General features: G+C 36.0%; 1 protein-coding gene across 5 annotated transcripts; it reads left to right on the top strand.

Annotated features, from left to right (window-relative positions):
* Positions 1-1,395: 1,395 nt before the first annotated feature.
* LOC125678665 (uncharacterized) lies at positions 1,396-13,606 on the top strand. Of its 5 annotated transcripts, none has more exons than XM_056157185.1 (9): positions 1,396-1,697; positions 3,126-8,785; positions 9,116-9,309; positions 9,657-9,874; positions 9,982-10,061; positions 10,283-10,396; positions 10,502-10,541; positions 12,328-12,809; positions 13,002-13,606. In XM_056157185.1, exons 3-9 carry the CDS (start codon positions 9,130-9,132, stop codon positions 13,280-13,282), a joined length of 1,395 nt encoding a protein of 464 aa, XP_056013160.1. In that variant the 5' UTR covers positions 1,396-1,697; positions 3,126-8,785; positions 9,116-9,129; the 3' UTR covers positions 13,283-13,606. The 5 variants fall into 5 exon arrangements, with proteins under 5 accessions (XP_056013160.1, XP_056013161.1, XP_048773234.2 ...); XM_056157186.1 differs by having other exon boundaries at positions 1,399-1,697; positions 9,982-10,055; XM_048917277.2 differs by having other exon boundaries at positions 1,401-1,697; positions 9,985-10,061.
* Positions 13,607-13,778: the final 172 nt, after the last annotated feature.

Genomic DNA, 13,778 nt, shown 5'->3' with positions numbered 1-13,778 from the left:
TGTTTTTGTCATTTTGCATAATTTGTCTTTTATGGTTAACCATTCAATTTTCTCTTTTGTCAGTGTACAGACAGGAAATGTTTCCGTTTGGAAAACGTCCAATTTTTCGCGCAATTTAAACTTTCTCCTCAATGAAGTGGACTAAAAACTAGTCCACAAGTGTAAATTACAGCTCAAAAAAATGTAAGTCCAGTTTCGAAAAAAAAAACCTAATGGATTTATATATATATATGATCGGTAAAAGTAAAGGTAAAAAATAAAAAGGATACACGAAGACGTTTAGTAAAGCTTTAGCGCTTTCATTTCAAATCTTCAGAAGTTTACATTTAAATTATATTACATTTATATTAAATGTAAAGCTTCTGAAGATTTGAAATGAAAGCACTAAAGCATTACTAAACGTCTTCGTGTATCTTTTTTATTTTTTAATATATATATATATATATATATATATGAAGAACTTTTAGATTCAAGCCGTGTTTAAAAATCGCGCATGTAGAATGTGGGTATTCCAGACATCAGGGGGAAAGGTGAAGGACACGTAGATTTACGAAGCAATATAATAAAATGTATGAATATATTTCACACTATCTACATTTGACATGTACAGTGTATACTTAAGGACTGTGAAAGAGATGTCTAAATGCTAGATATTCTGATCTGAGTAATACTATATTCATCTTTTCTAAAAAAAAAAAAAAAAAAAAAAAAAAAAAAAAAAAAAAAAAACAATTAAATTCAAATCTACATGTTGATAACCATTGAAATATCGTGTGTCTGATAAAGGTTTTTACATAACAAGCTGTTAAAGTATGGTAGATCATGAAAATAAATAGTCTACATGAAAAGATAAGGAGTGTCAGGTGAGACTAAATGCAGGAAACCACCGAAAACAACAGACATGAGGTGATATTTGACCTTCACGTTTTCGTCTGGCTTTGCGATACATATACTAGTATATGAGTCATGACTGACTAGGCATATCGAATCAAATAATGTCACCAAAGTGAGATTTTTTAATGTCTGTGAGATTTGTAGAATGGTTAATTGAATTTAGCTTATTTCAAAACCGTATAAATGCATAAATATTTGCAATAATTAATTCAGTAATGCAAAATCAGTGAACGTAACAGTTTTAAAATGAAGTAATTTCATTATTTACATCATTTATATAATTACCTGAGTTTGTATAGTAATTCATTACTGTTATAGAAAAACACTGTAAGTAGTGAAAAGGTATTTATACATACACGTGAAACTCATATCCCTTAAACGGCTAAATGTGTGAATAACTTTTATATATTGATTGGTTGTTTCAGTTGAAATTTAAGACATACAATGTATATTTCAAGTTCATTTATCACTTGCACTGAAATGGGATACATTATGTAATTTCGCAACCACGGTGCAAAATCCCGGTAGTTTGCTATCGTTCGGTCCGCGTGATTTACTTAAAATCTAGACATGTGCAATATCTGTAAATAGATTGTAAATAAATCATATCAGTGAAAAGGTCGTCAATAAGAAGTGAGGGGTTGAGGTGACGTTATATGGTGGGAAATACACCTTCCAAATTAGGCTGTCATAATTTGAGATATTACAAGTGCACGGCTACTCATGTCCTAAATCATAATGCAAGAACATTCGTTTGGAGTGTTTCCGGTTATGAGTTAAAAGAGAACACGGCGCTTCGACAGGTAGGTAGATCTGAGTTTTTCTTGTTTATGATAATTTAACCACTGTTGACGAAAATCAGGGAATGTAGTCAGCTGTAGAAATGATTAAAGTACACGAAATAACCACAATTACCCATATCTAAAGCGGCAAGACGACACGAGATGATTTTCCGAGAGGAAAAAGGGGTTGAATTTTGAATATTTCTCACGATTCTCGATTGTCAGGGTCAATATCGGCTCAATCAACTAACCAGTCGAAATAAGTTGACCACTCTAGGGACGATTTGTGCAAGTTAAAATTAAACTATTCTACTATTTTGATGTTGGTGTTTGTATTTTGCCAAAATTTCTATCCAAACGGGTCAGGTAATGCTTTAGGGGATAAGTTATGATTTAATGGATTGGTTAAGATTTAGAGGAAAAGCTGGTTAATACACACCCGCTGCATCATTTGTTATTACAAAAGGGAAGCAACGTGTAGTGTTCAATTTTTTGCTATTTTCAATGATCTGGTTTATCAAGAAACCAACCGTCATGCGACTAGGATTAAGTTTATACAGTCTGATTAAAACCAGCCCCCCTTCTCCTATCGGCCTGACGACAATAGGAGAAGGGGGGCTGGTTTTAATCAGAAGTTTATATTACTCGGTAACAGAAACATTTGAAAACCAAGTAGTATTTCATGTATTAAAGTTTATTAAGCAAACTTTGTGTGCGGAGAACACTGTTTGTCAATTACTTCTTAGACCCATTTTCTACAAAATATTACTACCCGGTAACCCCCCCCCCCCTTTAGATAATGTTGTTGTTGCAATAATTTCTCTTTTTATACCACAGGCACTTGTTTCATACACGAGTCCCCCCCCCTCCTTAATAATACCACAGACACTTGCTTCATACATGAGTCCCCCCTCCTTAATAATACCACAGGCACTTGTTTCATACATGAGTCCCCCTCCTTAATAATACCACAGGCACTTGTTTCATACATAGGTAATAAGGAGGGGGGACTCATGATGTATGAAACAAATGCCTGTGAAACAAGTGCCTGTGGTATTATTAAGGAGGGGGGACTCATGTATGAAACATGTGCCTGTGTTTTATACGTATTTTATTATACCGGTAGAAGGTCAATCTCTAATTCTAAAGCTTACAAAAAGCGTGAAACGATTACATGAAACGAGAGAGGGATGAGATAGACCGGGAATTCACACATTTCAGAGAAATTATTGGACACCCCCCCCCCCTACAAAAATTATCAAAGGGGGGGGGGGGGTAATGTCCATACTTCAGGTGCCTGTGGAAAAAATACATGCATAAATACAAGTACTGATACTATACTAAAGTTTATTTTACCGCTAACTTCAGCTGTTCCTATGCAAAGATTCATTGAGTGTTTTCATTTCCATCCCAATACAACATTTTGTATTTGTATTTTGTATTTTACAGATGGAAAGAACTCAGCACCGTGTCCTTTGGCATTTCATTGGTTTTATATAATCAAGAGGATCAGAGACAAGTTCTATAATACTATTTTTATCCTTACAGAATCTAAACATTAACCAATCATCATGTAAAAAGACACCCATCTATAAATGAATATACCACTTAAAATATCTAGATTAATCAAACCTACACAAACCCACATGCACGAGTTATGTACTTCAACAATTTTACAATTACGCTATTCATTTTATATGGCAACAATTCCCTGTCACAAAGCAAAAGGTGGGCGTCAATGAAATCTAGTCAAACAGATTATTTCAAGTCTTAGAATAATTCTTACAAATGGAGAGAAAGTGACACGCTGCTTCTTGCTTTCCGTACGAACAATATGGAATGTCAGTGGTAGTCCGTCTGTCCAGATAATACTTTAACAAGCTCAACATTATGTCTTACCAAAACACTTTTGATAATAAAGGTTGCTTATCTTGAATTATTTTGGCTTTCACATGTGTACACACACACACACACACACACACACACACACATATATATATATATATATATATATATATAATGCCAGAAAAATGCTTTTCCTAACATTCCGCGTGTTGGAAGCTTTATAAACCGTGAATTCGAGAAACAATAATATTTTTTGGAAAACAACTATTCATTCCATCTGTACTTCATGCCTTCCAAGGATAATGACGATGTGGCAAAATATCCACAATCGGCATATATTTGAACATATGTTTAAAAAATCCCTTTCGGCCTTGATAACAGAGATTTTTTTTTATACCCCCCGCAACAAGTTGTGGGGGGGGGGGGGGTATACTGGAATCGGGTTGTCCGTCTGTCTGTCCGTCCGTCCGTCTGTAGACGCAATGGTTTCCGGGCTCTAAAGCATTATCCTTTCCACCTACCGTCACCATATCATATATATGGACTACCCATGGGATGAAGATGTTCCCTATCGATTTTAGGTCAAAAGGTCAAAGGTGAAGCGCACTGGACATCGAAGTAGCAATATGGTTTCCAGGCTCTAAAGCGTTATCCTTTCCACTTACAGTCACCATATCATACATATGGACTACCCATGGGATGAAGATGTTCCCTATCGATTTTGGGGTCAAAGGTCAAGCGCACTGGACATCGAAGTAGCAATATGATTTCCGGGCTCTAAAGCGTTATCCTTTCCATGTACAGTCACCATATCATACATATGGACTACCCATGGGATGAAGATGTTCCCTATCGATTTTGGGGTCAAAAGGTCAAAGGTCACGCGCACTGGACATCGAAGTAGCAATATGGTTCGGTTTGTCATGCCATTTGTTTTTTACACTCAGAAAAGAGGTAGTTTATAGCTATTACCAACGCCCTTTGGGAGATTGGGGTAAGCGGGGGTTATTCTTAGTGAGCATTGCTCACAGTACCTCTTGTTTATTTCCAACCTAATTCAAATAAAACAAAAGGCCCTTAGGCAGCATAGCTCACCCAGGCCACCTTGGCTTGCTGTGGTTCAGCTGTTGTTCTTAAAAGTGTGTAAAACTCCAAGGCCACAAGGTCAAAGATCATGGTATGAAATGAAAGGACTTGCAATAATATATATATATATATTGAAAATCAGAATGACACATCCATAAAAAACAATCATTTACTGCTGTAAATGATTGTGTTTTTTATGGAATGTGTCATTTTGATTTTCAATATTTATTTACAACTGTGCCGAATCAACTTCTAATAATATATATACAAAATGTGAAAGCTACACCTTAATAGTTCAGGAGATCTTTTAAAAAGTAGGTCAAACTTCAAGGTCAAGATCACAAGGTCAAACACCATGGTATCATTTAAAAGGTCTTGCTATAAAGACCCTATATACAACATATGCCAGCCCTATCTTATCGCAAATCTCGCTTGAAAGTATACACTACGGCCGAAACAGTTATACATATTGGATTTGACAGTTGATCAGAGTGTCGTCACTGAACACATTGTTATTTCTGTCGTAGTGTTTACTTTCAAGCGAGATTTGCGATAAATAGTTCAGGAGATAATCACTAGGTTACATTTGCTTAAAGGTAGGCCGAACTCTAAGATCAAGGTCACAAGGTTAAAACCTTTGATACAAACAAGGGTTTTTCGCAAAGAATATACATATAACATATATACATAGCTCACTATTTAAAAGTTTAAAATTTGGGTCAAACTCAGATCAGAAAATCAACGTTTTTTTACTGGAGGAGAAGGTGGCCTAGAATGGAAGACTCCGCATGTATATATACCGTGTTAAATGGTAATCAACAAATGTAGATTTATGTGATAAATGGATTAATTGAATAATGTTTAATGGCCCTCTCGAGAATATTTCACTCATATGGAGACGTCACCACTGCCGGTGATGTAGATTTACGTGATAAAAAAGTGCAAGATGATATCGACAAAAAAACCCCGATTTTTATTGTAGAAAATTACATGTATCTATTCTTCTGATAGTTGTGCCATAACTGACCCTGCACATGTATATACGGAGAGCGTAGCCTGTTGCATGCTTCTATGATCAACTGTCTTCTGAATACCTAGTCTAAGATATTTTGCGGTACATGGATCAATACACAGCTGATATGACTACATGTATATCATAGAGAGATAGCACTGTGACGTCACATGTGCCTGTAACTGATGAACATCACGAATGCTGTATATTTCATCTCTTGCCGCTCAATGTGTCCCCGTCTTGCAAAGGTCGGTCAGTTCTGCTCTTTTTTCTGATTAATTATAAATCTCATATCCGGCATCAATTATACTATTAATACTGATCAAAGTACAATTGTGCAGTACGCTTGTACTTGATGTATCGATGGAATTCGGCGTTTTAATAATCTGCACTCAATGATCCTTTACAACCCGGAAAATCTTATCAATGCAATACGTGTTGCTATAATAGTTTCGTACAGAAATATTCTTCCTTTTTCTCGTTTTGAAATGTGAAAGGTTAATTCATAGGTGCAAAATATAAAATTTCTGACAATGGGACTTTCCTGCAACAGTGATTCGGTGGTTGCATCAAAGCCATTAAGTACACCCTGGATATGCATTTCTTCTACACAGCAGACAGACAGTTACTTAGTAACATGGTCATGTCAACACTAGCAATGTCAATTCTACTTTGGCTTGGCTTTCAATGAGGAAACGAGCAAAGTAAAAAAAAAATATTCGTGGGGTCTGAACGACATAGAATGGTCATTATTCCTCTACTCTGGTCTGATATGTAACATCATAATATTAAATATCTTAATTCGGTCGAATAATTGCAATTTCCAAGTATTATGTACACTACTAGCTGCAGAACTGTAGCTCTCTGAGAAAATATTGAGACAGATCACACTGAGATCTGCAGCTAGTACATTTGTACTCTACTAAATATGCCCATAGTTGATTAAGTGCCAAAAAAAAAATAATAAAAAAATCCAAGAGCTATACAATCTAAATAAACTAGAATCAGTAAATACATCTGATGAATATCTTTATCTCCAACACGATCACAGCAATTCCGAAAAATAGACACATATATAGGCCTACATGGTTTTAAAAAATGCACTATATGACCCAAAGGCTGAAACTGGCAGAAGGGACAATCTTCTCTGATTTTGTATTTGTGTGGTGTATGGTCGTTCAGATAAAAGCATTTAGTTCTTATACCAATGATAATTTTCCAATCTCTTAAGGTAGGGTTTGCGACAGTTTGACATGTAGCGAACAAAGTCATGTTGCATATCAATATGTTCAGTAGGAATTTATCTTTAAAAAAAATTCGACCGGGTCATTTTTTGACCAAATGGGCTTATTTTTGTGATATTTTACATTTTCGGGATCTTTGTACAAAAGGGAATTCTAGTGGTATAAAAACTATTCGAGACAAACTTATGGGGTAAAAAAGGTGGTAGAATTTATTTTTGAAAAGTATTATCTGTAAGTTTATACTAATTGGTAGAAAAATGTGACATATATTTCAAACCTTACCAATTGGTAGAAAAATGTTATTGTAAAACACAAAAATAACACATTTTATATACATGTATTGAATGAAATTCAAATTGGTTGCCATGGCAACAAAAATGCGTATTGATCAGCTTAACAAGGTTTACTTTTGATGAAATACCTGGTAATCTTGGGTATCAACTAGGTCTTACACAATTATTTTTCGATAATTAAATTAATATATGAACCATTTGTTTAAAAATGATACTAAATATTTAAAGTAATGTTTAATAAATACACAAATGTGTAACGGTTGTTATTTCAATCCTATTTTTAAAAAAAAAAATTGTTTTATTTCAATTCTATTTTTAGTTTATTTTGTTTTCTTTATCTGACGTGGATTATCGTGATACGGGTAATATCAGATATGCAATTTGGGCATTTTAATATTAATATTAATATATGGCGATTTTCAAGACTAGTGCTCAATAAAGGGATGTAACTCATGTTCATGTATAACATACTCTTGTTTCTATCACGCAATCAAAGAAATAACTACACCTCTTATTAACGTTCAATTGTCAACTTTATAAGAGACACAGAAGCTTGCACTTTTTGAAGAAAAAAAATTCTTGGTAAACATTATTGTTTGATAAATGTTGGAATGATATCACTGTTTGTAACACTGGTAGCACCCTCCACATAGCATACGTACGTTGGCACAATGTTGGTCCAATGTAACCGGCTTTGTTGGCCCAACGTTGGGAGGACAATGTTGGCACAATGTCTAAGTACACAGTGGGCCTTTGTTGGCCCAACATGTTGGTGCTGTGTTGACCCAACGTAGTGATACATGCATGTAATCGTTGGCTCAACGTTGTTTATACCCTACGCCAATCATACAACCATTTGCCAATGTTGGCCCAACGTAGTCATGCTATCTGCACGGATACTTTTGACCAAATTATGAGCATTACACATGGAAAACCTAAATGATATTGTTCATAATCTAGTGCTCGCGGAAACATCCATTGTTGAAATTGTCATTTTATATCAAAATTCTAGAACTTGCGAATTAGCGCCTCCCACATCAAGAACTTCAGAATGATGTTACTGAGAAAATAAAAATAAAGTACTCAATTTGTACATGTACATCCTAAAATTCGTCTCTAATAAATACCATATACATAATATGTAGTAAGTTTATTGAATTAAAGGAGTATATCGTTTATTTTATTTTTTACGAAAATTTATATATTATTCATTGTCAACTGAGAAAAGTTCATGATTTGCCCCCAAATCGTGTTTTTCTCATGTGCCATTTAAAAGTTGAGTTTGTGTCTGTGCAAAATTACGATGCTTTAAACTACAAACCGAACACTGGCTCGAGTTTTGTTTACATAACACATAGTAAAGGCTAAACTATTGCACTAAGAAGGTCCCGGTTGTCAACTTTATTGATTATCTTTAATGAATGAAAAAATATTAAAAACAAAACGTGAACCATTCAAGTACTTTAAAAATAAGTTAAAAACTGCGGAAATGAATTATAATTTTAAAAGCAAATGAACTTTGTCGCGATCAGTATGACGTAAAGGGTAGGCCTATTTGGTATTTTGGCATTGCTCCAGAGAACGATTATGTGCAGTAAGAGAAAACACGTACATCAACCATCTAATAAGGTAGGGAAATTAGTTTTAAAACGATAGTTAAACATTTAAAGTGATGTTTGATAAATACACAAATGTGTATTGGTAATGTTAATCCTATTTTTCAAAAAAAAAATTTTTTTTTTTGTTTTATTTTAATATTTAGTTTATTTTGTTATCTTTATCATGGGTTTAGTATGATATGGGCAATATCAGATATGCAATTTGGGCATCTTAATCATTTTTAACGTCAATATATTGCAATACTTTGATTTTTATTTTTAGCCAGGGCGGCACACGTGATAGCGCAATATATTAGGGGATTCCCCACTTTAAATCGCTTTTTTTTTTTTTTTACAACAGTCGAGCAGAACAAAATGACATATGTTGGGATTGGTGCATTTCTCATCTTTCTGCTACTGGTAAACCCAAGTGAACCTAAAAAAAATGTGTTCTGCAAACCGAGGAGACACGAGCATTATATCGAACAGTTTGGACAGTGCAAAAAATGTGATAGATGTCCGCTAGGGTGGGGTTACGGAATAGGCGACAGCAAGGTAAAATTTATTTTCAACTTTCTTACATCTTCATTAGTTCGTCTCTGAAAAAATCTGGTATATACGTTAATAAATGTGTTTGTTTGTCCAACCCCACATTAAATATCCAATATGAATTCTTTCACTGAAAGTTACTTTGCCCTTTTGTAGGTGTAAATTGAAAACCCTGTGTTAAAAAACAGTTCAGTAGTATACTTTTTTGCAGCCTATAATTTATTTAAGAAGTTATTAAGAACCAAGACCCTTGTTTTAATGTGTAACGCTTTCCTTCTATCTTTGTGACGGCTGATGAAGTGAAGATTCGCGAAGAGACAAAATCTGTAAGCATCAGACTTTCTTTTCTTCAGAATGAAGTCGATATGGATCCTGTACACGGTGCGACATCCTGTCAGAGGTGTATGCAGTGCATTTCTGGAGTTTCCTTTAGTAAATTCATAGGCTACATGCCATGCCGAAAGTGCAAAAACTGCAGTACTATAGGCAAAGTAGAAATCAGGTCATGCACAACAAAGCGAAATTCTAAATGTGGCGGCCCCTTTCCACCTCCAAAGAGTCAGGAGATGTCGTAAGTTTTATCCACGTTTCATCCGTTCATTTTGAATTTCATGTATAGGCCCAAATCTTGGCTAGTCCACAACGCAACACTTACATGTTTTTTCCTGTCACTTTGAGTAGGCAGGACATACCGAAGGAAGGTCCCGTTCAGAATGAAGACAAGCAGCACACTTCACACCAGTTGAATACAGGTGAAGGTTGGCCTGTCTTTTAATAATAACAAACTACAATTGCTTATCATACAGTAATTTATTATTATTATTATTTTTTGCATTACAAATTATAATGCATACATTTATATTCCAATTTTAATGTGCTTGTTGGAATTGAGTTGGAAAATAAAATGTTATTGATCATTTACCAGTTTTACGATAACGCATGTAGATCTACATGTAATAAAATATACATTCTCTTTAAGATTTGGTCAATTTTAAGAGCGTTTTCCTGTGGACCATCGCTGTGTGTATGTTAATTGCGACTTTCCTTATAACAACATTTTATATCTTGAGAAGAAAAAAAAGTGTGAAGAAGGGTAAGCATATACCGATGTTTGATGCATGAATTTTCTGCAATAATTATCATGGACTTAGTTATCTGTGTTTTTTAAAAAAATATATATATATTTCATATCTAACAGATGTTCACAAAGTAGAAGAAATTCCTTTAAGTATTTGTGGGTATGTGTAAAATTTACTATTCATTTCTTCACGATATACCGGTCGCGGTACCTCAGTGGTAGAGCGTTCGCTTGGTAACCGAGAGGTCGTGAGTTCGAGCACCACTCGTGCCATAACTGCGTCAAAGTGAGAATCACGGGTCTTTTGGATATCAGGTCATGTGTCGACAGGCGTTGGCACGTTAAAGAACCCTCACTACAACGGCCCTGAGCGTTAAGCATAGGTCCAAAGTGGTACTTCGCCTACAGCTGGTGACGTCTCAATAAGAGTGAAAAATTAGCCAAGAGACGTAAATCAAATACACACACAATATACGAGTATAATCTGCCAATTATGAAGTCTCCCAAACAGATGTACTGGCTGTATAACAATGGACTTTTCCGGGTACAACTATCCCCCCTCCATTAATAACCCCCTTGCACAGAATCCATGTCATTATTAATTTCATTTTAAAAATTCTATATCACAGACTTTTGCTTCCTTTACTAAAACTGGCACCAATTGACCTTGATCCTAGTTTATTGGTCCCAACATTCTCTTATTATTTCTGAAGATCCCATGTCTCCATCAGTCCGGTTCTAAAGTTAAACAAGTTTTTATTATCAAGGTCACTCGAGTCACTTGACCTTGATACTAGGTTGTAGGTCACAACATCTTTTTATCAATCTGAAGATTCCACATCTCTATCAGTCCTGGTTCTAAAGAAGAATGACTTTTTATGACCAAGGTCAACGGTCACTGGAGATACTAGTTTGTAGGTCACATTTCTGAAGATCCCATGTCTCTATCAGTCCTGGGTCTAAAGTAATACGAATTTTTCTGATCAAGGTCACAGTAGTCATTAGACCTTCATACTAGTTTGTATTTTAAGATCATTTCTGAACCCATATCTCTATAAATTCCGGTTTTAAAGTTAAACCAGTTTTTATGGTCAAGGTCACGGAGTCACTTGACCTTGATACTAATTAAATTTGTAGATCCCATAATCCTTTATCATTTCTGAAGATCCCATGTCTCTATCAACCCTGGTTCTGAAGTAATACCAGTTTTATGTTCCAAGGTCAGAGGTCCTATTTTCTGAAGATCTCATATCGCTATTAGTCCTAGTTTTAAAGTTATACCAGTTTTAATGTTCGTAATCAGAGGTCAAGGTCACTGGAGTCCCTTGACCTTGATACTAGTTTGAAGGTTTTATGTTAAACCCCACCCCCATTCGATCACCCAAAATGTACCCTAACCCCTTTAATCTGAAAACAAAAATGTTTCTGCACAACTAGATACATTGGCGTATCATATCCTTGAATATCTAATACTTTCATTAACAATTTACGGAGATTGGCTGGGACAGTTTTAGACGCGAGAAAAATCTTCACGAAATTGTTAACTGTGTTTGATTGTTGTTTGTTTTACATCCCGTCGAAAAATTTTCACTCATATTAGACGTCACCAGCTGTAGGTGAAGTACCACTTTATACCTATGCTTTGCGCTCAGGACCGTTGCGCGTGAGGGTTCTTTAATGTGCCAACACCTGCCGCGACATGGTCGTCTGTTTTTAAGGTCATATAAAAGACCCGTGATTTTCACTTCTAAATGCCGAGCTTTTGGAGAAGAAGCAATCACTACCAGTGTTCATATCTTACGTTTGAGACGGTGCTCGAACTCTTGACATCCCGGTTACGAACCGAATGCTGTACTACTGAGCTACCATGTTTTGAATAAGTATTCTAAAGTCCACTACACTTCAGTCAATGCTTTATTTTCACCATGTTTAATTTGTTGGTAAAGGGGTGAAGACAATGAAGTGATGACAGAGACAACATCGCTGACTCAGGATAACACAGGACAACGAGAACTGGTGCAAAATCACACAGGACAACGAGAACTGGTGCAAAATCACACAGGACAACGAGAACTGGTGCAAAATAACACAGGACAACGAGAACTGGTGCAAAATAACACAGGACGAGAACTGGTGCAAAATCACACAGGACAACGAGAACTGGTGCAAAATCACACAGGACAACGAAAACTGGTGCAAAATCACACAGGACAACGAGAACTGGTGCAGGACAACATAGAACAACGAGAACTGATGCAAGATAAAGGAGAACAACCTACAACACACATTAGGAACTTTGCAACTCAATCAGTTCAATCTCTCGAATCCGATTTTCACTACGAACTGAAGACTATTTCACCTGTTGAGGAAGATGGGGTTTCAACTGCTGAAAGGCTACAAACTGCAGGCCCTCATGTTCACATTCGAGGTAAGGAAACATCACTTTGAAAACAGAAAACTTGTTAGTTTCCATTTTGAACACATGTATTATCGAGTAGGAATGCAAATAACCGAAGTTAGTATCAAAGCACCGGCATATTAATTTCAGATATTGTTACATTCACTTCTGTAGACCTATAGCCTAACCTAAATATATTATCAATGAAATTATATTGAACAGATTCGATATCAATCGGAGACATGCTGACAGATGCTCAAATACAGAATTTGTGTCCAGAATTGGCTGCAGGCAACACTTACCGAAGACTAGGGCGCATGCTTGGTGTACGTGACAATGACATTGAAATTATCAGAGAAGAAAACCGAGACGATCCGAAGGAGGCTGCTTTTCAGACGTTAAAAAAATGGAGGGAGGTGAAAGGCCAAGAGGCTACGAAACGACGACTCCGAGAAGCACTACGTCATGCTGATCGACAGGACCTTGCAGACAAAATCAAGTAAAATGGACTGAACTAAGGCAGTCCAGTTATTGCTGAAAGAGGCTGCACTTCCTCAAGTGTCCAGTATACGTTCCCAACACACCGAAAGGGTCCTCCATTCTGCATGTTTTACCAAGTACTCTATGCAGCAAAACATGTATGGTCAATCTGGCCAGGAATCTTAGCAAATTGTTCCCATGGCTGAGTAGGAAATATAATTTGTTACATCGGTCATTCACCAGATATGATCAAATGTCAAAAGAGTGGCTTCATGCAAATACTATATGAAACCGTTTGTTTTGTGCTGCTGGTGTTGAAATAAATAAAATGTTTGCTCGTTTTAAAAGTCTGTAATATTTACTTGCGGAAGCCTAATGGTTAGAGCGCTTGCATTGAAATCGGGAGGCCGAGGTGCGATTCTCGATCCCAGCCCCGCGTCAACCCCCAACACATTTTGATTGTTCTTATGTCAAACGCCCGGCATTAACATGCAAAAGTCAAAAGTTGGCACTTCACCT

The sequence above is a fragment of the Ostrea edulis genome, chromosome 2 (assembly GCF_947568905.1).
Source record: "Ostrea edulis chromosome 2, xbOstEdul1.1, whole genome shotgun sequence".
NCBI classification, from domain to species: domain Eukaryota; kingdom Metazoa; phylum Mollusca; class Bivalvia; order Ostreida; family Ostreidae; genus Ostrea; species Ostrea edulis.
Note: the sequence above shows the minus strand (reverse complement) of the source record. Positions and strands in the feature narration are given on the sequence as shown.